The sequence below is a fragment of the Myripristis murdjan genome, chromosome 11 (assembly GCF_902150065.1).
Source record: "Myripristis murdjan chromosome 11, fMyrMur1.1, whole genome shotgun sequence".
Lineage (NCBI taxonomy): Eukaryota > Metazoa > Chordata > Actinopteri > Holocentriformes > Holocentridae > Myripristis > Myripristis murdjan.
Genome location: NC_043990.1, coordinates 5,773,720 through 5,798,613, shown reverse-complemented (window position 1 = coordinate 5,798,613; position 24,894 = coordinate 5,773,720). Strand labels below are relative to the sequence as shown.

Below are 24,894 nucleotides of genomic sequence, written 5' to 3'. Positions count from 1 at the left end.
CCCAGCCCTTCACTCCGGCGCTCTCGTCTCTCTCCATCCATGCCCGCTCGGCTCCGTCTTGCATCAGCACCAGCGGCACAAGTTACACTCGCAGAGGTAAGCGTGGACTGACTGTATGCAGATAAACCGCACCAGTGATGGTTTTGTTCGTCTTTGCGTGATAAAAATCGGTATGAACCCGGGCGCTGCGTGTTTGCGTTCAGCGCTGAAGAAGAGCGCATCACATGTAGAAGCCGGACTCTGGTTTCATGTTAATATCGGCACCTGGAAGAAACAGTGGAGCGTTGTTTAAATGTTTTCATATGATTTTTTCACTGCACTGCTGTTCATTTAAAAAAAAAAAAAGAATTAATCGAAACGCAGCTGCAAATTCAAAGAAGACGAGCGAGTGACAAGCAGGTTTTGTAAGGTAAGCTTTTCCTTATGAAAAAGAAGTACAGAATAAAGGAACTGTAACTCCCGAGAGGAATATTATAGGAATATTTTAGAGGCATGATAAGAGAGGAAAATATCATATTGTACGACAAGGTGAGTATAAACTGACTGCTGACTCCCTGTAGGACTATTACGGAAATATTGCAGTGATTTTCTTTTTTTTTTTTTATCCGACAAGGAAGTGTCAGCTTTCATAATACAAACGAGAATGTCAAAGCATCAGCTTGACCGACATTTTTCCAGATCCGTTCTGTCAAGTGTAACTCTGTAAGTTAGATGTGTGCAGCAGGAAGGCTGGCACCGTGTACGGATTTAGATGTCCTAACGCAGAAACTCTGCCTGTCGGAGAAACCGACCTACATCCTGCCTATTGTGTTTCACTTTGCTCCTGCTGGCCTTTTGTGCACCATATCAATATCCTTCATATGAAAAAAAAAAAAAAAAAAAAGTTGCACCTCTGTCTTTTTCACACACACACACACACACACACACACACACACACACACACACACACACACACACACACACACACACACAGAGCATCACTAGGATATTCCCGTGGGGCCGTGTAGTGTGTTAATATGACAAAACAGTGGATTTATAGTGACCATACAATATTTAATGGTACTTTTCTCCCTTGGTGTTATTATAATATCCAATTATTTCCACAAGGTATTCTATTATTCCTTGGGGACAGCCGTTTTTCCCATGATACCCTTCTAAAATTTATTATATGATTATAATAGCTCCTTTTTGTAAGTATTCACACACACACACACACACACACACACACACACACACACCAACCTCTTTACTATTTCTTTGGCAATACATCGTTTGTTATTCAATAGTAAGTTTATAGAGACCTTATCATATTTTATGGCTTTTTTTTTTTTTTAATCCTATAATATACCATAATAATAATATTCCTGTAAAGCTGACACCAGTTTTATATTTGGCATCCTATTAAAATTTATTATAAGATTACCGTTCTTTACTGGGATTATTCATACACACATACTGTATGCACAGCCAGCCGTGGCCACATGCTGCAGGCCTTCTGGTTTCTTGATCAACTTGTTTTTGATGGTCACTCCCTAATGCATCGCCGCCATCACCCTGACAAGCTGCTGCGTCCATGTTCTGCTGCTGCTCTGTATGCGCTGCATGGGTGCGATTCATACCGTCGCTGCATTCATGATGCAGAGCATGGCTGATTTGTCCTTGAACTTTCATCCTCTTCATCATGCGTCTGCGCCGCTGGTGGCGAGCCTTCACGCCATGCTGCTGTTGTTCATGTTGTCTCCACAAACCCGTTATTTCAGCCTGAACTGAGAGTTTGTGTCAGGATTTAACTTTTGGATTGAGCTGCTGTGAATCAGAAATAACGGTGGTAGGGCCTGCATGACTTCCAGTGGAGGTGTTTTTGGTGTTTGACTGGTTTACCGTTTTAGGTGAAATAAAAGTTGTTGTTGTTTTTTTTTTCCTCCAAGGCAATTCAAAAGTGCATCTCAAAAAATAGACTCTTACATAACAGTGATTCCCTAACTGGGGCTGAGGGACTCCCAGGGGTCCTTGCAGAGCTCCAAGGGGTCCACGAGGTAAAATCAGGTTAGGTGTAAAGCTGCATTACGCAACTTTGGCAGCCCCATGTGGCAGTGTGAGGTAACTGTTTGAGTTTCTGGGAACTTGAAGAACTTCACTAGCCACAAATCCTGTGAGGTAACATCGGTAGATCTCCTTTTTGGTGTGGTGAAGCCAACGAGTTCAGCTTTCTCGGGAAGGCGCGCTCACTCACTTGTTGTTTAGGGCTTTGAAAAAATTTTTGGTTTGTCTCTTTGTGCAGCGAGAAAGTTTCTCTGCAGCGGTCGTACACAACATGAGAATGTAATTCGAGCAAATCCAATAAATCTGCAGATCAGTGGGTCAGTAAGTCAGTAGAGACGGGAAGCTCTTCAGGTGTAATGTTACTGCAAAAACTCGCCTGTATGGGAGCTGTAATTTCAGTAGAAGAAACCAGCTGTACGGTAAGGACTTACAACAAAAGAAGTTCCCAGATTGGAGAAAAAAAACCTGCATTGGGAGTCAGCAGACTGAAACCTCCCTACTTGGGCTGTTGTCATGAAAAAAGTTTGGGAACCCCTGTTTCTTGGCTTCAGTATTACCCCTTTTGGCTACCAAGAGTAACCTGCAACTTTTCTTGGATTGGTTTGGGTTGTGTGAAGAGCCATCTACGAAGGGTATGAAGTGTACCACTTCAACTGTTGTGAGCTTTAATACTTTTGCACTTTTCTTTTCTTCTTTTTTTTTCTTTCTTTTTTTGGCACCGCTGTTTCACTGATTCACTCGACGCCCAACTCTTCCAAACGCTGTGAATTTTTTAAAGACACTCTTTTCATTCCTAATAGCTGCGCTGACCTGCTGCCAAATACTTCTCGTCTCCCCAAATACTGGCTTGGGCACGCAGCCTCGCTAAGTTCTGTCCGTCTAAAAGGACTTTAAGGGAAGTGCGCGCTATCTGCAGCGTTACAGCTGACCTGGCACCCGCTCATCGCAGCACAAACTTGCAAGAAATGACTATGTGTTATACCGCATTCACGTCATATGGTATTTATCATAAGTACCATCTTCCGACTGGTAAACAGCATTCATATTGACACCCAACTGCTAATTACCACTAGGAACCGCATATTTTTCTGAAAGTTCTGATATATCTGGCGAGGATGTAAATAACATCAAAGCACGTGGATGATAGAGTCCTCATATCAGATGTACTTCATCATTAAAGGCACATAAATCCCAAATTAATGCTACTTTTATAATGCACGCTCTTTTAATCACAAACCGCCTCAGCCTATCGGAAGCCTGAACATATTTTGGGTTAAATTAAAGGTTGATAGACGTGCAGGTCATGGAGATGGGGGATCTCTCCTACTTTCCTACCTTCCTTCCTCAAATGACATGAAGGCAGCGTTTGTGTTCAGGGGGGGGTTTTCGTGTCAGAAAGCAGCTGTCCTGATGAAACGTCCCCGTCCCCACCAGCTCCAGGGAAGCTCGTCTCCATCTGACCTCCAACCTCTGACCTCCCTGTGGAGGAGCGGTGGGGGGAGAACGTCCCTACAGGGATCAATAAAGAATCATATATATATATATACAAGCACGCATGCAGGGATATACAGTACATCCTGTGCAGCTCCCACTCGACACACACACACGGTTTTGGAGCGCCCGGTGTGAATTCAAAGGCAGCTGATGGCGATGAATGCGGCTGATTGAGCCTTGATTTCAACTGTAAGAAAGTGGGATGGATATAAAACACACCAAGGCAGTGTGACCACTGTGCTAATGACTCACAAGTCTGTCATCTCCCTCTCTCTCTCTCTCCTTCTCTCTTACTCTGTCATTTTGTCTGTCTCTCTTTGTGTATGCTCATTTTTCATGTACCCGTGAATATATGTGGACACTCTGTTTCTCTTTCTCTGTGTGTGTGTGTGTGTGTGTGTGTGTGTGTGTGTCATGTAAGATGTTCAGGCTCCTTCAACACAGCAGTGGAATTCACACACACTTTTTTTTTTTTAATCTCAGCAAAATCCTCTCAGCTGTTTCATCCATCCTTCCACTCCCTCAATACACACACACACACACGTAGATACACACACACACAGACACACTTGCCTGCTCCACCGTAGACTTCGGAATTCACTGTTGCCATGGCAATGGAATAGAGCACGCTCTCTCGCATCGCCTGTTCTTTTCTATTGCTTTATATCTCTCTCTCTCTTTCTCTCTCTCTCTCTCTCTCTCTCTCTCTCTCTCTCTCTCTAATGTGGAAGCAAACCAGCTTCTCTTGTTTGACAGGAGCCTCGTTTTTTCCATTGGCATCAGGTTTTGGTGAGGTTCTTTTTTTTTTTTTTTTTTTTTTGGGTTCCCCAGTGATACATCACCCTCATATAGAAAGCATATTTGCATGGCAGCTGCTTGCGTACGGGAGCAGCAGCCCTTTGGCTTCAAAACTCACGTCACGTTTGTTAATCGAATCCTTTCCTCCTCTATTTCTCTCTCTCTTCCTCTCATTTGTTTCTTCCTCTCTCTCTCTCTCTCCCCTCTCTCTTTCCCTCTCTCTCTCTCTCATCTGCTCTTTATCTCGTCTCCCCCCTCCTCTCTGTTTTTTCCCCTCTCACAGTAGCTAAGATGACTGCCATGACAATTCAATGAGGAGAGAGGACGCCAACTGAAGTATCCCCGCTCGCCAGAGAGAGACCAAGTGCTCAAGAAAAAAAAGACAGAGGAGAGGGAGAGGAGGAGGAGAAGAGGGAGAAGAAGAAGAGGAAGAAGAAGAAGAGGGAGAAGAAAAAGAAAGGAGGAGAGGCAGTAGAGCGAGGGAAGAAGGGGAGAGGAAGGGGAGAAGAAAGCGGAGGATAAACGGTGGATGGAGGCGGCTCAGACCGGGGCTGCGGAGTGCTCTTCACCGACGAAGAAGAAGAAGAACAGCAACGGGGGGGAGAGGAGATGGAGGCGAAAGGCAGAAACATGCCCCCAGGTAACACACTCACACACACACACACACACACACACACACACACACACGAGCGCAGTGACAGATGTGCATGGTCTTGCCTTACAAGCTCTAACAGGCATACTCACATAAAAAAACAACCAGATGCATATATGAACATGCATGCACACATACGTGACACACACTCACTCACACGCACACACACATGCATGCACACATACACAAGCATAAAGTCACGTATGCATGCATGCACACACTCAAGTATGCACAGAAACACACACAATTGTGCAGAAAGCCTGAGGAGTGTCTATGCAGATGCATGACATACACTTACACTTACACACACACACACACACACACACACGAGTACAGATGTGTGCATAGGCCTGGATTCAAAAGGCAAGTGGCTTTGATTAATCTGTGTTGGCATTTGTGTAACCAAGCTAAATGTTTGTTCTTATTTAGATCAGCGACTAAAGAGATCGCTGACATACGAGGGGTTGAGGCAGCAGAGAACACACTGCATAGAAAAAAAAAAAAAGAAAAAAAAAAGATGGTTAATGGTTTAATTGGAAATAACAGCTATCACAATGAGAAATGACCTGCTTGGCACTTTAAAGCTTCCGTACTGTTCAGTTTTCATGATTCGTCTCCAAACGTAGCACGGCTCAGGAAGGGAATAATGTCCTTTCAAAAGCTGCAACCTGGCCTGATTGGAAGAGTTTTGGCAGTTCTTCAGTGAGGCGAGCCAATCAGGACCCAGTCCAGATGTGATGCGCCTGCCGGGGTCACTCTGAACCTGCCTGGAAGGAAAATACATGGACTAATGGTTTTCAAAGTCAGGTCCGGGGCCCACCGGGGGTCTTAGAGGTCCTGCCAGCAAAATGAAGAATAGTTTCAATTCACTATAGAAATAATTACATAAAAGTCCCCCAGAAAAGTGTGCATGGTTATTTGAACATTGTTTTAATCCCACCACTTTGAATGAATTTGTCCATGCTCAAGTATGACATTTAAACAATTATTATGAAGCAAAATGTCTTCCCATATCAGGGTCACTTGGGCAAAATCACTTCAAAATTAAAGTCCACGGCTTAATGAGAGTTGAAAACATGACCGTAGCTTGCACCACTCAAAGCAATATTACCAATATCTTCATGAAACATATCAGATAGATAGATAGATAGATAGATACTTTATTCATCCCGCAGGAAATTCACAGTTTTTCAGCAGTATCCACAGATTACAGATTAAATAAATAAAAAATAAAGAATAAAGAATAAGATCTAAGTACAACAGAATAAGATCTGAGTACAACCCAGTGTGCAAAAAGCAATGTGCAAAAACAAAAAACAAAAAACAAAAAACAAACAAACAAACAAACAAACAAAAAAAATCATACATGGAAAGGACACAGAAGCCAAACTGAACTTCATCTTCAACATCCTGTGTGGATTGATCCTGTTTGCACCAGCTCACCTGCACATTTTGAAGTTTACCTTTCCCACTGAGAGACATGCAGCCACGGTGTGTATGTGGTGTGCTTTTAACAGCAGACAGGGGTTCAGCAGCGTCTTGCTCAGAGGCACTTCAGTAGGACCGCTGACTGACACATTAGCTGTAGCAGGGATTGAACCTGTGACCCTCCTGCTGTCAGACAGCCACTTGACTCCTACGTGGCTCTGACAGGAGGCGATGCCGGTGGCTTTCCAGCTGCAGGGAGCCTTTTTTCATTTTGCTTTTACATCATCAACGCGGTTTTATTAAGTTCATTTTAGAGCGTTAAAGTTTCCTAAATTAAACTCCAAGCAGGCAGCACAGCTTCCGTCAGACGTGCAGAGTAAAACGATATTTACTTTGATTCGTTTCCCGTTTTTGTTTTGTTTTATTGTGTTTACTCGATAATCTTACGTTGATTATTATCTTTATTTGTAACAGTTATTACTTTTTTCTCTCCGTGGAGTATCTTGGTTTCGTCTTTATCTTATTAAACATTTGATCACAAAACAATATATCTTGCAAAAAGATCGACTATTATTGGAAAAGAAATTATTATGCAACAAATAGTGCCTTATATCAGCACAGCCCTAATATACTAATAAAAAGCATATTAAACTGTGAAGAAAGGGAAGAGAAAGGGGGAAAAAATAGCGAGCGGTGTAAATTCAATCAGATGTAATGAAACTGCTCCTCAGTTCTCGACAGACTTTTGATTTAATATCCGACTCCGGATCCCGGCCGGGCCTTTCGCTCCGGACGGGGCGGCGATCCGGCTTTGCGGCGGCTTTGGGTCTCACCTTGCGCGCGCTGCAGCAGGCGGGTCAGCTTCAGGGTCACGGTGCCGGTGGTCTCTGTTATTTTGGGATTTCTGTTGCCATGGAAACAGCCCGCGGGCCCCGCTGAATTAGCCAAATGGTTTTAAGAGCCCACAGTGGAATTAATACTGCCAGCGTGATCAATTGTTATTATTTTTATTATTATTAATCTGCCATTTGTAAATGGAGGCACAGAAATCTTTTGAATGGGGGTGTTTTCATTCCAAAATGCTGCCTCCTGTCTGTTTTTTTTTTTGTTTTTTTTTTAAATTCACCACTAAGCATATTCATTAACGAAGATGATTGCGGTTGGAAAATGTCAAGCAAAGGTTTCAAAATGCCTGCATGCGTTTCCAGAGGGAGTGGGTTTCAGCAGGGAGCGACAGGCGGGGATCTGTTTGACGAGGAGGAGGGTTAAAATGGAAGCGTTTCGTCCCAGAAAGGTTTCCACCGCGTGAATGAAAATGACGCCCCTCGCCGTCTGTGTGTCAGCCAACACAAGAGATGCTTAGTATCGTATTTGTGTTTCTGTCTTCCTTCCCACCGTTTGCCTCTCATTTACAAGTCTCCTCTCCTCTCTCCACCTCTCTTTTCTGCTCTAATCTCCTCCTCTTCTCTTCTCTCGGCTCTTTCCTAACGTGCACGTGAACCTCTGTCCTCTTCTTTCTTCTCCTCTCTCTCTCTCTCTCTCTCTCTCCTCTCCAGTCGCCCTCTTTTCTCCTCTCCGCTAAGCTTTACTATTTTCTGCCACCTCTTCCTTATCGATTTTATCATTGACCCGGTGCCAAAGACAATTTCTTTCCCCGCTAATATTAACTTCTCTGAACGCTGATCTTTTTATGAATCCTGGGTTAGTGCTACACTGAGACAGGTGAGATTTTCAGCGTAAGGTCAGCGATTTCAAGGTCTGGGGTCACTTTTTTTCAGATTGTATCAATCATATTTGACCCATTAAAAAGATTTTTAGGAGTATTTTGTCCCTTTTTAGTTGTAGTAATTTCCTTAAATATGACATATACATTTCCACTGCATACTGGCAGGTGATTAGTAACACCAAGATTGTTTTAATCTCAGAGAGGAGGGAGGTTTGACGTTTTGACAAGAGGAGCAGGTTTCTGTGCCTTAAATCTGTCTTTATACTACAGGTTTTCTTTTTCTTTTTTTTTTCAACCAATCTGAGGACAACAATCCCTGTACATGCTCAAGTCTAGTGAGATACTAGTAAGATTTAAAAAAAAAAAAAGTAAATCCGAAAAAAGTGATTTAATCACATCTTTACACATTTTTAGATTTTACACATTTCATGTTAATGACACATTGCTAAACCTGCCTGATGGTTTTGGTGGATTTGGAAAACAGACACAAGGATATAAAAGATATAAAACAATGATACAACTTGGAGAGCCAGAATGTCTCTGTGAGCGACGTTAGCCCGACACTGTAAGATTTTCTGCTCTTGATTCATAATGGACTTCACTAATAATGAAAAAGAAAGAATTTACCAAACACAAAAAAATGCCATTTCCTTTCTGCACTTAGGATAATTCAGATCAAACCTTTATTTATGCTTTAGAAATCATTATCAGTGATGGTGAGATACAGAGAAACACGTACATGCTATTTGCCTACAGTGTTTATGCCGGGATCAGACTAAATTATGGTCTCCATGTCAGATCATCGTTCATAGCGACATAAATTCGCCGTCTTTCAGGATGTGCTGCAGAGTCCGCAGGTGATGATGGAGGAGAACAGAAACACATTTTATACTGACCACAAATCTCACCTCTTGGAAAATGTCAGTGATCAAGCAAAAAAAACCCGACGCTGCATCAAAACCAGGATGAATTCATGTTGTCATTTTAATGAGAGCTGCCCTGCCGCCCCCTCGCTCGCCCAGCCATGGTGTGGTGCGAGCGGGGCATTCAGGTGCTGCTGACCACCATGGGAGCGTTCGCCGCCTTCGCCCTGATGACGGTGGCCATCGGCACGGACTACTGGCTGTACGCCCGGGCCTTCATCTGCAACAGCACGGCCAACTCCTCGCAGGACGAGTCCAGCAACAAGGACAAGAAGGACCCCGGGGCGCTCACCCACTCCGGCCTCTGGAGGATCTGCTGCCTGGAAGGTACGGTCAGCGTGTGTGTGTGAGTGTGTGTGTGTGAGTGTGTGTCATTTGCACTGGTTACTAGAGGTTCTTGTCGAGGTAAGTGTGCATTTGTGTGTGTGTGTGTAATCACCTATTTATGTCTGTTCTGATTACCCTGAAGAGCTGCATATGAACACACACACACACACACACACACACACTCAGGCCAACAGTGGTCTGGTATCTACCAGCAGCATGCATTGTGCATTCTGCCGTGTTTGTTTGTCTGTTTTGTTTGTGTGTTGTTTATCCCGCTGGAGCCGAGGTCAGCTGAGAGCCTGAATGGAGAGGAAACTGTGCGTCCTGCCAAACACACAACAGGCCACAGTCCAGCCAGAAAACTCACTTTACTATCAGCACAACACGAGGCGGAAACCTAAAGTGGATTTGAAGCTGGAAGCCATCTTTTTTTTTTTTTTTTTTTAAATTAATAATCGTTGTTATATGATGGAGGACGGACAACATTTCCATTTTCTGCTGATGAGAAATGTCCAAACTCTCCGTGTGCTCGTTGGGTCACACCTGTCCTGTCCTGACTGACGGCGACAATAAAATCTGCCTAAAACAGAGCAGATTACTGAATCAATGACGCTCTTCAAACTTAGAAAACACTTTATAATAACCATCATTAATAAATGGTAAATAGTAAAACTTATTGATTTTTACATATACTCAGTTTCTCTTCTCTGTATTTATTGCTGTAATATTTGTAGGATTAATGCACACATTGAGAGTTAATGCACATACTTTTGATGCAACTTATACATAATGCACATACTTTGTCAAATTTGTAAGGCACATATGTTTATATTTCATATTTTTCTCTATTTTTCTGCTTATTTCAAGCTTCTCTTGAGGATTGAGCAACCACGACTGACAAAGTTTCCCCTCAGGGATCAATAAAGTATTTCTGATGTTGAATTAAACTTAACAGCAGTTAGTTAACTCCCGGTTAACTACTGTTCACTGGTATTTCACTGTTAACGGAAAAGTCAACTAAATGAAAAGTTATTGTTTAATAATGATTAGTAATGCTATAATATATGTTATTATCAGATTAATGTAGTGCAGGAAAAGTCTTATGTGTCAGTACCTCCAGGCTGGACTGAGGTGCTGTGTTTGAGGAAATGTACTTTCTGTCTCAGTGTGTAACTTCACACACACATTACATTAGTATTATACTGGGTTTGTCCTTAGTGTGTGTTGTGGTGTGAGCGCATGAGCAAAGCTGTGTTTAACATTGCTTATAGTTATTGTGTGTGTGTGTGTGTGTACAGCATTATTTATAATTAGTAAACATTACTAGTTATCATTTCTGTGTTTACCAACAGAAAATAACTATTAACTAAAGTTTAATTAACTATCAATTATCATTTATTAATGATGGTTATTATAAAGTGTCACTCGAAGTTCAACACTCAAGTTAATAATCCACATTTTGTAATTTGCAGCCAACAACATGTGGACAGCTACAGATTCAAGCCTAAAATTTTAAAGAGAAGCTTTGTTATTAATGAAATGACAGTCTTTTATTAGGAAGATATTAATCCTATTGGACTTCTTAGTTTGATTATTAAACGAGGCAGGTTTTACTTTTCTGCAGCTGGATGATCTCTGTCGTGCTTTTCTGAAATGCACCGTGTGTTTTTTCTGCATGATAACTTTGGTTCATTCAAGTGATTTTACAGATACATGAGAGACAAGTTTGGAACTGAAATTATAGGGATGTTTGCTCATTGTCACTCCCAAACTTCCAGACCTGCATGTGTGTGTGTGTGTGTGTGTGTGTGTGTGTGTGTGTGTGTGTGTGTGCATAAAAAAAGTTGAGCATGTGTGCTGTGTGACCCCCTCGGTGTGACGGGTTGGGCAGAGACACGTCTGTCAGATCAGAACTGAATATCACACACACACACACACACACACACAGGCCTGGAGGGAATACACACACACACACATACAAACTGTATGCACCGTATGTAAAATCATTAAAATACAGTCTGTTCAAACTCTTGATAAAACTCTTACAGCTCAAATTCCTCCACAAACATTTTTTCATACATGAGGAAAGTGGACTGCAGGTTAATAAAATACAAAAGGGCACATATGTATCCCAAACATTTTTTCTACAGTCTGATTTCAAGCTGAAATGCATTAGGTTGCTGCATTTTCAAGGAAATTACAACAGAGTGCAAGTAAAATCATCAAATATCAAATTGGTTTTCTCATCGCCACAGCCTGCGGTCGACGTTTTTGATTTTAGATTAAAAAGAAAAAAAGTTCCTGCATTTTTTCACAGTGATGTTTGGTCCCTCGTGCCTCAGCGTTGCTCCTGTAATCACAGTGGAGAGCGCTCTGCCGGGTTTGATTGCTGTAATAAATCCGTCCCTCCCTTCACCCCATTTACATTTTTGGCATCTAAAACAGCAAATGACAGGTTTTCCAGGTGGACTGCAGGACCGAGGGTTAACCACAGCCCCCTGCTGCGCTCGCTCTCTCTCTACCACAGGAGAGGCTTTTCCAAAATCAGGAACATACACTCCAACACACACACACACACACATGCATTCAGCAGGAAGCCGATGCCAATGCCACAGAGCTCAGATATGAGCGGTGACTCATCCTGTGACTGATGGAGTCGTTTTCTCATTCGCCATACCTGAGAGTCAGACGGATTTAATATGACAGGACACACACACACACACACACACACACACACACACACACACACATACGGTCACACGTACAAACACTCCCACCCATGCACACACATATACAAAGACACACACACACTCATCCATCTTTATGTACAGTAAGACTGGATTTTTATGACACAGTTGTTAAGGTCCTTGTATTTTATGCGATGACATCAGCAGATCGTTAAGCGTCTTAATTCTGAGACATTAGGAGAATTATGCCGCCATAAACAAACTAAAATGTCAACGTAACTCTCTGCATTTTATTTTACACCGGCCCCTCTTCCGCTGCAGAGCTCGCCCGGCTTGCTTCATTTCCATCACAGCAAAAACAATTTCACTCCTTCACCGTCTTGTTTCCGTCTTGTTAAAGGAGCAATTCACCCATTTTCAACCAGCTTTGCATCATTACAGTGTTGGTAGTTTACACAAATGAAATGTTGCCAGATTTTACTCCTGCATTTTCCATCAGTGGGGCAAAATGAATGTCTCAGCATAGAATAAGTGCAATAGCGACGGTGTTTTGTTTCTATCATGGCAACATTACAGCATTAAAACATAAAATAAACACACATTCACACTTTTCTCTGGTTTCTCTGGTCATGTAGCACCAGTTTACAAAATGTTTGCACCTTTCTGCTCCATAGACAGCCCAGTTTTATCAAATCTCTCCAGCAGTGAATTATAGTGGTCCCTCGTTTATCGCGGGAGTTACGTTCTAAAAATAACCCGCAACAGGCGAAATCCGCAAAGTTGTCAGCTTTATTTTTTACAATTATTCTAGATGTTTTAAGGCTGTAAAACCCCTCACTACACACTTTATACACTTTTCTCAGACAGGCATTAACATTTTCTCACTTTTCTCTCTTGTTTAAACTCTCAAAGTTCAAACCTTTGTAAAAAAATAAGTCCAGTATTATAGAATGAACGCATTCTGTACTGTACAGGAGACACGGCACGGAGGAGACTGATTGACAATGGTCTACAGTCCCTTAGCCAATCAGGACGCAGAACATAATGCGCTGTAAAAAAAAAAAAAAAAAAACATGCAAAATTGCACTAAAAAAATCCGTGAAACTGCGAGGCTGCGAAAGGTGAACCGCGTTATAGCGAGGGACAACTGTATTCCCATGGCTAGGAAATGTCAGACAATGTCAAATGTCAACAAATCTATCATCCGTGCATTATAGACAGTGATGTGCGGTGATGTGATTGCTTTTGTCGGTAATAATTACTATTTCAAATTCAGTTACTTCACAGTTCCTCCCATTAAGACTTCACTTGCTTCACTTGATTCTACCCAGCTTCTGTTTTTTTTTTGTTTTTTTCCTAACCCCTGTGTGGCTTAATAAGAGTAAGTTACATAACGTACATGCATAGCCACAAAGCAAACCAAGACACACTTAACTTTCAGCTGCTTTCTGTATCCTACTGCTTTTCTTTTGCAGAGCTCTTCTTTAGATTATTTGCCAGAGCAGCGTGTGCAGTTTGCCTAATTCTTATTATCCCACTTTGTTGAGTGAGATCAGTTCTAGCTCAACTGTGTTCTCCTGATTCAGTAAAGACGACTGTAAGGTGTTCAACAACAACAATGTACAAAGTAAAACCTTTATTGCAGTGTGTGTCAGACTGTACGATCGACCTGCCTGGTGAATTGTGATGATAAAACTTGGCGACACAGAAAAATGTGAGGCTCGTCAACAGCACTTAGACCCAGTTCTCGCCAACATACACGCCTTTTTAACCCCTTTAATGATGATACCATGACATGTGCATTGTGTGTCACTCCCTGCTAACTGGATGCTTTGTCACACTGTCCGATAGTCGGCACAAATTTCGGACACTGTGAGAAGTTTGGTCAATATCATCGGTAAATATGTGCAGTTTTTAGGGGCCTGAAGGGAAATTGATTTAGGCTTTTTATCCATATCGCTTGTTGTGGCTATTGTAGACCAGGTTGATTGTTTTTTAAATTTATTTATTTATTTTCTAGTAGGGTAATGGAAAACAATGTAAGTAGTAATGAAGCTACTTTTCCTGTAGAGTAATCGATATGTGATTACTTAACAGTGAAGTAATGAGTAATGTATGGTATTTCCTGAGGAATTTGCCCTACACTAGTTACTTGTCTATATTAGGCCAAAACATTATTTAAGATAAGATAAGATAAGATAAGATATTCCTTTATTAGTCCCACGGTGGGGAAATTTCACGTATTACAGCAGCAAAGTGGATAGCAAGATATGAAGCATAATTTACACCATAAACAGTATATACAGATAATAAGTACCAAAGAGCAATATTAACATTATAAACAATTATTATTATTTAGGCCTGCTGTGATAAAGGGCTGTTGCTGTGTGGCATTGGGTCGGATTTGGCAGGAAATCTGATGGATCGCTTTACGGCACAAAACGGGAAGTGGGTGCTGTTCGTCCAGATGTGATGACAATGGGAAGATGTAACGTCTGACATGTTTGTTCTGTTCGGTAAAGCCGAAGAGAAAACAAACGCATAAAGAGCGGGAGAGGGGACAGGTGGCCACAGGGATTCTGGGAAAGTCGTCGTCTACTCCTGGCCGTTTTGCTGTGTCATGTTTAAAAACTGCTTTAAAATGCCACGCTCAGCACCTTTAATGCATTCTGCTGATGTCTGAATGTGTTTTTTTTTTTTTATCTTCCTGCTCCATCTCATACATCTTCATTTTGTCCTTTCTCTTGCTCCACCTCTCTCCCCCTGCATCCCTCGCTCCCGCTCCCCTTGAATCCTTTTTTTATCCTTCCATCATTTTTGATGTCTTGCATCACTCCTCTCTCACCCCGCCTCTCTCTGCGTCTCCATCTGTCTTCCTTTCTCATCTTTATCCTCCCTTTTCTCTTCTCCACTCCCTTCACTCACTGTTTCTGCTTCCTGTCTCCTTCCCATCTTGCTCTCTTTTACAAACAATCTGTTTCTTTTTCTTCCTCCTTACGTTATCTTCCTCCTCACTCTCTTCTCCTCCTCTTCCTCTCTCTGTTTTATTTTTTTTTTCAGGTTTGAAACGAGGTGTGTGTTCCCAGATCAATCATTTCCCAGATGACGCTGACTACGACCAGGACGCTGCAGAGTACCTGCTGCGTGAGTGACACACACACACACACACACAGTATCACACACATGCAGGTACATGCATTTGCATACATGCATACACACAGGCACTCACGCATACACTGGTATGCACGCACACACACACATTTGCACACATAGGCACATGCACGTCAATATGTATGCATGCATTACATAAGCAGACATTGGCAGACACACATAGACATTTATGAGGGCGCACACACACCACAACAGAACACAACGCACATACAGAGAGGACAGAAGGGGCTGGTGGGCGAGCATCAATGCACGGATGTCAGATTGAAGCAAAGCGTTCCTGGAGGGGAGTGTTTGTGTTTGTGTGTGTGTGTGTGTGTTTGTGTGTGTGTGTGTGTGTTTGTGTGTGTGTGAATGCCCAGGTGCATGGGGTTGGGAGTCTGGGGGTGTAGAGAAAGCTCCTTTCCACAGATGGATTGAAAGAACAGCCTTCACTAACGGATTATTTTCAGCTCAGGATTCAGGTTTCACATCCTGCCTCCATTTTGATAGCAGCGCAGATTTCAAGCACCATCCTAAAACCTGTGGCTCCGTCACGCACAGTTTCCATCGATACGTGCATCTGTTTGTCTCTCCGATGAGTAGAGGCTATGCCCTTTATTTCTGAGTGACTGCCTTTTCAGCATTTCTAAGGAAGGAGACAGCGATGCTTGGTTTCATTCTTAATTATTTGCTTTTATTTATCATTATCTAATTATCATTAGTATTAGGGCTTCAAAAAATAAACCCCACATACAGCACAGCCACTGTTTGAGCAGGGTCTAAGCATCCGAAGTCAACAAAGATCATTTATTAACTAAAGATCTTAATGAAAATATGGTTCAGATTAAAAAAGGGGCAACCATAATTTAGAAATCATTCAATATACACATTCAACTATACCATATTTAACTTTATATTTTACTTTTATATAATTGAATCTTTATTCAGACACAAGGTCCACATAAGAAATGAAATTGAAAATAAAATCAAAGATAAAACAGACGAAAAGGTGAAGAAATACATTATACAGTGCTATACCATAAGTTACCATTAAAAAAATATGTCATATATACATACACATACATACATGTATACATATATATACACACATACATACATATACATACATACACACATATACATATATATATACATATATACATACACATACACATTTTATACATTAAACTCCCTTTTTTCCCAATTAGTACCAAAAAGGGTTTGTGTTTGTCACATAGCAAATGAGCTCTCTAAAATAAAAAAAAAAAAATTAAAAAAGTGTTTGAAAGACACTTTATGTTATGCTGCTGTGATGTATTCCTCTCCTAATAATATCTGAGCCGTCCTGATTTTCAGACCGCACCTATATGCTGCTCCTCGCAAGATAAAACAAATTCAGAGAATGATATGCAGCCGCAGTTTGACACGTCTGACAGAGGTATCTATGAATAAATGCTTATCATAGCAGTTTCTTTTCTTTTTTTTTTTGGTCTTCAGAGGCAAATCGACGCTAACGCAGCCCGAAAAGTCACCTTGACAACTTGAAGGCTCCGCTCCTCCACATGTTCCCGCCTCCGTCGGAGCGACTCAGCATTTTTAATCTCCTCTGATGTGCCTCTGCTATTCTGGGCGCATCATATGGCCTCTGCTCACGGGTTTCAAATGTCCTCAAAGGAGTCCTGACGCGCGATGACGGAGTCTGCAAACGTGCAACTCAGTCGATCGCTTCGCCGAAGAAAAATGGGAGTAATGTGGGCGTGATAGGAAACCGTCGCATCAGGCTGCAGCTTCGGCCTGCTCAGCTGTCCAGCCGACCTCGTTCTTTATCTTGGTCGCATAATTACGATGCAAAAGAAGGCCCCAAAGCTAATGATAACACAAGGCTACATCAGTATTTTTCTCTTTTTATACTGCATTAATGCCACATCTTTATAACCATGATATGAGTTTCATTCTCAGAAAGCATTCATATTTTTGCCGTTGTCACATTTACTACTTTGATTTGCTACTTTTGCGTGATTTCTCTATTTTTGTCAAACAACATCATCAGAACGGAGTTGATTAGCATCACCAGTAATAATACTTGTCACAGGCCCCACAGACAGTCTATACACTGTAGGCTTCTCTACAGTTTTAAGGCCCACGTAAAAGACGGAAACGGAGACGGACGGAGCATTTTGTCCGTCCTGTCCGATTATTTTGTCCGTCATTTTGCACGAAGCAGGGGAGCTTACGATTACGGACGAAACGGAGCAATACCACCAATTCCAGCTTGTCACCAAATCACCAGAATCACGAAGAAGATCTGCAAAGGCATTTAAAAATGGAGCGCGGTGTTGCAAGTTGTCAAAAGTTGGAGCGGACATCCTGAAATACTGGAAATGCTGCTCGTCATCCATTTCTCACATTGGCAGTACCAAAGACCAAAACAATAAAAGGACTTCTTCCACAGTCGCCATGTTTTATTAATCCCAGTTTATTGGCGCTCGGCACTGCCATCTAGAGGAAGTGTTGTGTTAACACGCACCCCAACAGAAAAGACATATAGAGGTATGAAGGGTATATACGTATAGGACGGACAGATGGACGGACAGATGGACGGACGGACGGATGGATGAAAAAAGGGCCTTTATACACATTTCATAAGTTCATTCATGTCTTTTAAAGTCTTGTAAAGTAAGTCTCTTTTAAAATAATTAATTAATTAATTTTAATGGGACTTCTTTGTTAAAATTAAATGTAAAATAAATTCACAGGACAGGCTACTTTTAGCTTTAATGATTGCTATTAGCCTATAAATGTGTCTTGTTAGCTGTGTCAAACAAAAGTGCCAACACTCTCAAGTTGTCAAGACAAGTTATGTTGGATTTAATCTCCTCAATGTGGCGGGAAGGCAGTGTTAGTCGCTGTTTAAATGCACGGTCCAAATCTTTGCTTGTGCATGCCGGTGTTCAAGCATGCTCCCAAGCTAATGCTAAAATAAGGCCAACCCAGAGGCTACCTCTACCCAAGCTACTTTTAGACATTAGTGTGCTTCCTCCTGATCCACATCCACTCCCCGGCTCCCGTGGCTGCCTCCGAGTCTGAGCTACCTGCTGCGGGCTCCTGACTCCCCAAGCAGCGCCAACATTGATCTACCTACAAATCCCGGGCAGCGCGCCTCCTACAGCGGCACTGAGCAGCTCTCCAGCCGCAGCTCACCTCCACCTCAGCTACTATGAACACCTGAGCTGCTCCCTGCTCACAGCCTTCATCTGCCCACCCGCCTGGCCTCCCGCGGCACCGCCACTCGGACCACAACGCCAAGTCTGCCGCCGTTTAAGATCACTATTTTCTCACAAGTCACAAGCTGTTCCCCTAAATTCACTGCCATGTGATAGTATATACCAAAAATAAACTATGGCAAAATGCAATGAACAGGGAGGATTCTCACTAATAAATAGTAATGAATGACACACAATACAATACATGTAGAACATAGAGATTAGGAAGAGAAAACAATAACTTAAAACAAAGAAATGTGCAAGAGGAGCCAAAAACACAGAAATATCTAATAACTAAGCAGTTACAAGTGTCCAGGAAAGGTGACTATATTACAAATAAATAGCAAAGGGCAGTATCCTAAAACTCACAGGGCTTTATTATTTCATTGTTAAGTGCAATACTTTGTCATAGGTAAAGCTTTTAAGTGCCTCCAAGTGCATTTCGGAAGCCTGAACACCAAAAGTGGAAAGCACGACTTAATTGAGTTTTAAGTGCAGTGGTTAGGAAAGATCAGGTAACCACTGCAGCGTAGAAGATGAAAAGGACAGTGTTACAAACATTTTTTTTTTTTTCTGTAAGGGTTTATGTAACTGCACAGAGCAAATATCGAAAAGTTATTTTCTACTTCAGCAGCAGAATGAAGAGCAGAGATTCTGCTGCCGGAGAAGGAGAAACCATTTTCACTGTCATGAAATGTCACATTGTGGAAACTCGTCGATATTTCTGAATTTCACACATACCGCTAACGCATGAATACAGTCGATATGATTCCAACATGCACCTGAGGGAAATATTGCACCTGAGTGTATTCTGTGGAAAAAACTGGCATGACTTTTTTATCAGCTGAGATTTCAGATTCAAATCCGAGTTGGATGTACTTGGTTGTTATGGCGATTCAGACTCGTACTGGTGGTGTCGAGGATTTAAAGTAAAACTTTTTCACAGTTTCTGCTCAGCAGCCGACTTGTAGTGTCAACTCTAACACGTTTTGGTAACACCTTCACTGGCAAGAGTGTCACGGGTCTGTTGACTTGGCACCTCCAAAAAGGCATGCACTCAAGAGCACAAACCTGATAAGTCCACTGTATTACATAATGTGCAGAATTCATCAAAGAAATCAGATGCAAAAATCAATTCAGCTGAACTGAATTCAAATGGGCTTTATTGGCATGAAACTCAAATGTACCTATTGCCAAAGCAGATACAGTGTACAATGTAAATGCAAGTTAAAAGACAAATAACTTAACGACGTCTACACAGTTATATATAATTTGTCCATACAGATTAAATAATGACTTTTTTTTCAGTTGTCATTGCTTCTGTCATTGAATTGTAACATGGGAAGATGTATTCTGCAGCTAATGTAGCATATGTTTTCCAAAAATTAGTTTTACATTAGTTGGACCTTTCCTGGAATGTTTTTTTAAAGGGTTATTTCATATTTTTGAAGTGGGGTTGTATGAGGTGCTTATCCATAGTTAGTGTATCACACATCAGAAGACGGGGATTGGCTCACCTGGTCCAGGTTCTCCTGCTGGCTTCCACAAACTGGAGAAGTCTAGTAATGTACTTTTATGGATAGAGGCAAAAAACATATTTTAACCACCAAAAAAGGCACAGCTAAAAAATCCTTACCAGTTAAAGTGTATGCACTGTTTTACCTTGCCATTAGACAGCCCTTTCCTTTTGCACTGCATTTTCTCAACCGCAGAACTCCCGCATTTTATAATCAGTATAAAAATATTCCATGAAATGACAAAGTCCAGCTAATTTCAGGAGAAAGACATTGTAATGCCATTTTGGTTGTAAAATACATCCTTACATGTCATAATTCAAGGACAGAAGCATTGAAAACATGTTATTTGATAAACTGTATGGATTGGTGTATCAAATTTGTCACCTGCTGTTGGTCATACACTCTGGATTGGTACCTCGTACAATCCCACTTCAAAAAAATCTGTGGTAACCCTTCAAAGTTGTGATGAAATTTAGGAAATTAAGACTCTCTGATGTGTTAATATTGTGTGCAGTGCAAGAGGAAACGCAGCTCTACCTCCATCTGTCCCTTTTTTTTTTTTTTTTGCAGAGTGAACACAGCCGGTCCTGTCTGGGCAGCCAGGTCTGCCTGTGTCGGCCTGTTTCTACAACCAGGCTGTGTTCACCCAGTCTGGATCCAGTCAAGGGCTTTCTCGGTTTAGGCTCAGTTATCATTATGTTTTCTGCGAGTCTGATTCTGCAACAATCTCTGCAACGCTGAGAAACACATCAGTCCACAGAAACTGATATTTTCCTGTTGGTGTCTTCATCTACAGGTGTGGTTCGAGCCTCCAGCATCTTCCCCATCCTCAGCGCAATCCTGCTTCTGCTCGGCGGAGTGTGTGTTGCATCCAGCAGCTTCTACAAGAGCAAAAGGAACATTATTCTAGGGGGAGGGATCCTCTTTGTAGCTGCAGGTAAGACTACAGCTTTGCTTCGCTGTTGATTGAGTCTGTTCCGGCCAGAGAGAATACCTCCACTGGTAGTTTGGGAAAATCGGTTTTCAGCTGCTACTGGGTGTATTTACTCCCTTTACTACGTTTCAAATGTGTCTTAGTAATTTATCTATGAAACATTTAAAAATATGCCCATTCCTTTGTGGGTGCTGGACTCAGGCAACAGCAAGAGTAATGTGGAAGAGTCTGCACACCAACATGCTCCCCAGACACCCGTCTAATAGGTTGCAAACGAACAAAAATTTGTTTGGGGATTGATTGAGATTGGGGATCAAGGCCTGATGGAAGACTGCAACCAGACGAAGATCCCAATCTGAAACCGAAACACTCTTTAACCTCCGTGTGGAGCGCATCAGTGTGCGGACTCTTCCTCATCACTCTTAGTAATTCATCCAGACACAAGCACAATGATGTCTTATTGGCACTGGTATTTTCATTCTTTATGGAAATAGAGTGTGCATTGTTGTGCCTCCTTAAATTCTTCTCCTTTCTCCTTCCATCTGATCTTTAATCAATCTGTGATTAGCATTTTCCTCATCCTGCTCCAAACTGGGATAAAAGTAGTTGCCTTACTTCAGATTTCATTATCATGACACTCATGAAGAGCCAGTGGCTGTGACAACTGAATGTCCCGCTGGAATAAATTACTGTATTTGTGTCTATCTAGCTATCTCTCTATGCATATATCTATGTATCTATTACAGGAATCATAGTATAAGATGTTCTGTATGATAAATAGGTTGCATTTCATATTAAGCCTGTTTCCTTCCTGTGTAATTGAAAGGAAAAACAGGGTGTTACAAACACCAATATCCGTGCCAACCATGTTTATTAATCAAGCTGGAGCTTAATTTGTCCCAGAGGAGCACTTAGCAATCTTTTATGTTTCCTCAGGCCTCAGCAACATCATCGGAGTGATAGTGTACATCTCGGCGGCACTGAGCGACATCTCTCCCAAGAAGGACGAGGATAAGAAGTGGCACTACTCCTACGGCTGGTCCTTCTATTTCGGCGGCCTGTCCTTCATCCTGGCTGAGATGGTGGGTGTCCTGGCCGTCAACATCTACATCGAGAAGAACAAGGAGCTGCGCTGCCGCTCGCGCACCGACCTCTTCAAGAGCACCACGCACGCCATGCTGCGGCTGCCCAGCTACCGCTTCCGGAGGCGCTCGCGCTCCAGCTCGCGCTCCACCGACCCGCCGCGCTCACAAGAGACCTCGCCCATCGGCACCTCCAAGACCTTCAGCCTGCCGCCTTCCGCCCCGCCCTTCTCCGTGGCCACCCTGCCCAACCCGCACCACACAAGCGGCAGCGGAAGCGGAGGAGGCGGCGACATCTCAATGTACACCCTGTCCAGGGACTCCAAGCTGGGCGCCCCGCCTCTCTACGGCACGGTGGACCGCGCCACGCTGTACCAGCTCCACAACTACTTCCCTAAGGATTCCAGCAGTGGAGGAGGAGGAGGTGGGGGAGGAGGAGGAGGAGGGATGAGCACCGGCACGCTCCCGTCTCTCTCCAAGTCCAACTTGGCGGCAGCGGCGGCCGTGGCCCAAAATGCAGCACCGCTGAATACCTCCACGTCAGCCGCCCCGCCGGCCCAGCCTGCGCCAATATCCACCGCCACCATGGAGAGGGACAGGGGCAACGTGGGAACCCTGGACCGGCTGACGGCCAAACGGGACAGGGATAGCAACTCAGATACTCTTAACAGGAAGACCACGCCAGTTTAAAACTAAACCTCAGAGAGGAGGAGGAAGCAGGAGGGAGAGAGAGACAGGAGAGGAAACAGAGAGAGAGTTTACAGGAAAGAAAGGAGGGGAGTGAACAAAGACAAAGATGGAGTCAAATTGAGAGAAAGTGAGGGAAATATCTAAATTTAATGAGAGTGAGAGCAGGGCTGAAAATGTTTGGGTGACACTTTAGCGGTAACTCGGTTGTCCTTCAGCTTGTGGTATCTGCCTGCCATAAATACTTAACAACATCATAAGCAGTCATAAAATACCCAACAGTGCATGCATGTTCATGACAACTGCCTTAAAACTGGTCATGAATTAAACTCTGAAACCTCAGTTTGTACATTAGCTATCAGACAGTGGTATAGTGGAGGCTTCAGGAGGTGGACACTTCTCTCTTTTTTATAATTTTTTAACTTTTCATTTCAGCATCACTCTGCTTCACACACTGTGTGTATGGTGTGCAAACTCATACACAGTCACACCAGGGAGCTGCCCAGTACAACCAGTCTCCCACTGTGGCCACTGAGCAGCTCCAGTGGAGTAATTGGGGTTTAAGTGCCTTGCTTAAGGGCACCTCAATGGTAGCTATTGAGGGTGGGGAGCTCGTTCCCTTTTCCCCCCGCCCAGATTTTGCCAAACGCTCTGGTGAGTCAAACTGGAACCATACGATGCCTTTTAACATCAAAAATAATACAATTTTCTAAGATCCCAATGGTTAGTTAGTTAGTTAGTTAGTTAGTTATAGTTATTAATAGTAATTTATTTTTGTGGACAGAGCTGGTAGAGATTCTGTCTAATAACTCGCTGCTCAGTGATTGGTAGATTGCTAGATTCAAGGTCATTGGTCCATTTTATTTGTATAGCCCAATATCACAAATGTAGTTTCTACATAACCTTAATGACCTTAGCCATATCAAACCTACCGACACTCACACACACACACACTACAGCCCCACACTGTGACATTCTGAGAGCCTATTTATTTTTAATTTTATGTCAAAGGTGATTACAGTGATTGACGGGCATTCTCCACAACCTCAGAGAAAGAAACAGCCATACACTTTAACGCATCTCGCTCTGTGCCTCCATTACACCGCTGCGTATTGTCACGGCTTCAACGTTGCAGCAAACGTCCATCTTAACAAGTAACTCCATCTCTTGTTTGGCCTAAAAAAATCGTATTTTTCTCAAATAGTTCAAAACTCACTAACTCCTTAAAGACTTGCAATGTCTTGAGTTTGGATAGATCACTCTTCTTCTCCTCCACCATCAAAACTTGAGGAGGGGACTGTGGATTGGGATGAAATTTGGGAGAATGGTGGATTTTGACACTTGGATCTGGCATTTTGAATATAAACCTGATTGGCCCATCACAGCGCCACCACCAGGCCAATAGGGCCCAAAGCTTCACCCTCAATATCTCAGACAGTGCTGGGTCAAAAATCGGATGAATTTAGATTAAATGATGTGTTTTTACGTTGATATCCAGCATCCACAAAATAAAACTAATTGGGCCACCACAGCGCCACCAAGAGGCCAAAAAATCCCCAAGCCTCAAGCAGCAATATCTCAAAAAAGGCATAACCAGGACAACTTGCACAACCTGCTGATTTGTATTGAAAACCAAATTATTACACCACCTTTTGCATCCATAAAATCCAGATTTTAAAAGTAAGATTTAAGCATTTACAGTACAGGCATTTAATAATTTAGGACGTCTATCGACTTACAACCAAGAGATCACAACAACTTTGTCGTCGCTCACACAGTTTGCAGTGGCCTGTACTGGACAGAAATATAAGATTTTAAAAGTTTTCACATTAGAGAGAGTAAAGTCGCCAATTACTGCTTTGTCAAGTGCTTTTTGGCTGGTGTTTGTGATGTCAGTCGCTTTCTCATAACACTATCTTCTTCATTAAAAGTGCCAGTGCATTAATCTTATTCAAAAAACTTACTTAAAACTGATGAAATTACTCGTAAAGATGGGCTTTTTTCCGTTTTATGCAATGTATTTAAGGTTTGCATGACTGCTTATGATGATGATTTGATACCAAAGGCTACAAGGCAGCTTCCGTAGAGTGTCACCGCAAAGGGCTGTAACCACAGGCCACAGGGTCAGGGGTCAATTCACTTTACACTCAGGGGGTGGATTTTTAGGTCAAATTTAAATTGAA

General features: G+C 42.4%; 1 protein-coding gene across 4 annotated transcripts; it reads left to right on the top strand.

Annotated features, from left to right (window-relative positions):
• The first annotated feature begins 4,944 nt into the window (after window positions 1-4,944).
• cacng8a (calcium channel, voltage-dependent, gamma subunit 8a) lies at window positions 4,945-23,057 on the top strand. 4 transcript variants are annotated; one of them, XM_030063860.1, is made up of 6 exons: window positions 9,166-9,391; window positions 15,139-15,222; window positions 20,805-20,945; window positions 21,879-22,236; window positions 22,303-22,433; window positions 22,683-23,057. In XM_030063860.1, exons 1-6 carry the CDS (start codon window positions 9,166-9,168, stop codon window positions 22,712-22,714), a joined length of 972 nt encoding a protein of 323 aa, XP_029919720.1. In that variant the 3' UTR covers window positions 22,715-23,057. The 4 variants fall into 4 exon arrangements, with proteins under 4 accessions (XP_029919717.1, XP_029919716.1, XP_029919720.1 ...); XM_030063857.1 differs by adding an exon at window positions 4,945-4,975 and having other exon boundaries at window positions 9,164-9,391; window positions 21,879-23,057; XM_030063856.1 differs by adding an exon at window positions 4,945-4,975 and having other exon boundaries at window positions 9,134-9,391; window positions 21,879-23,057.
• Window positions 23,058-24,894: the final 1,837 nt, after the last annotated feature.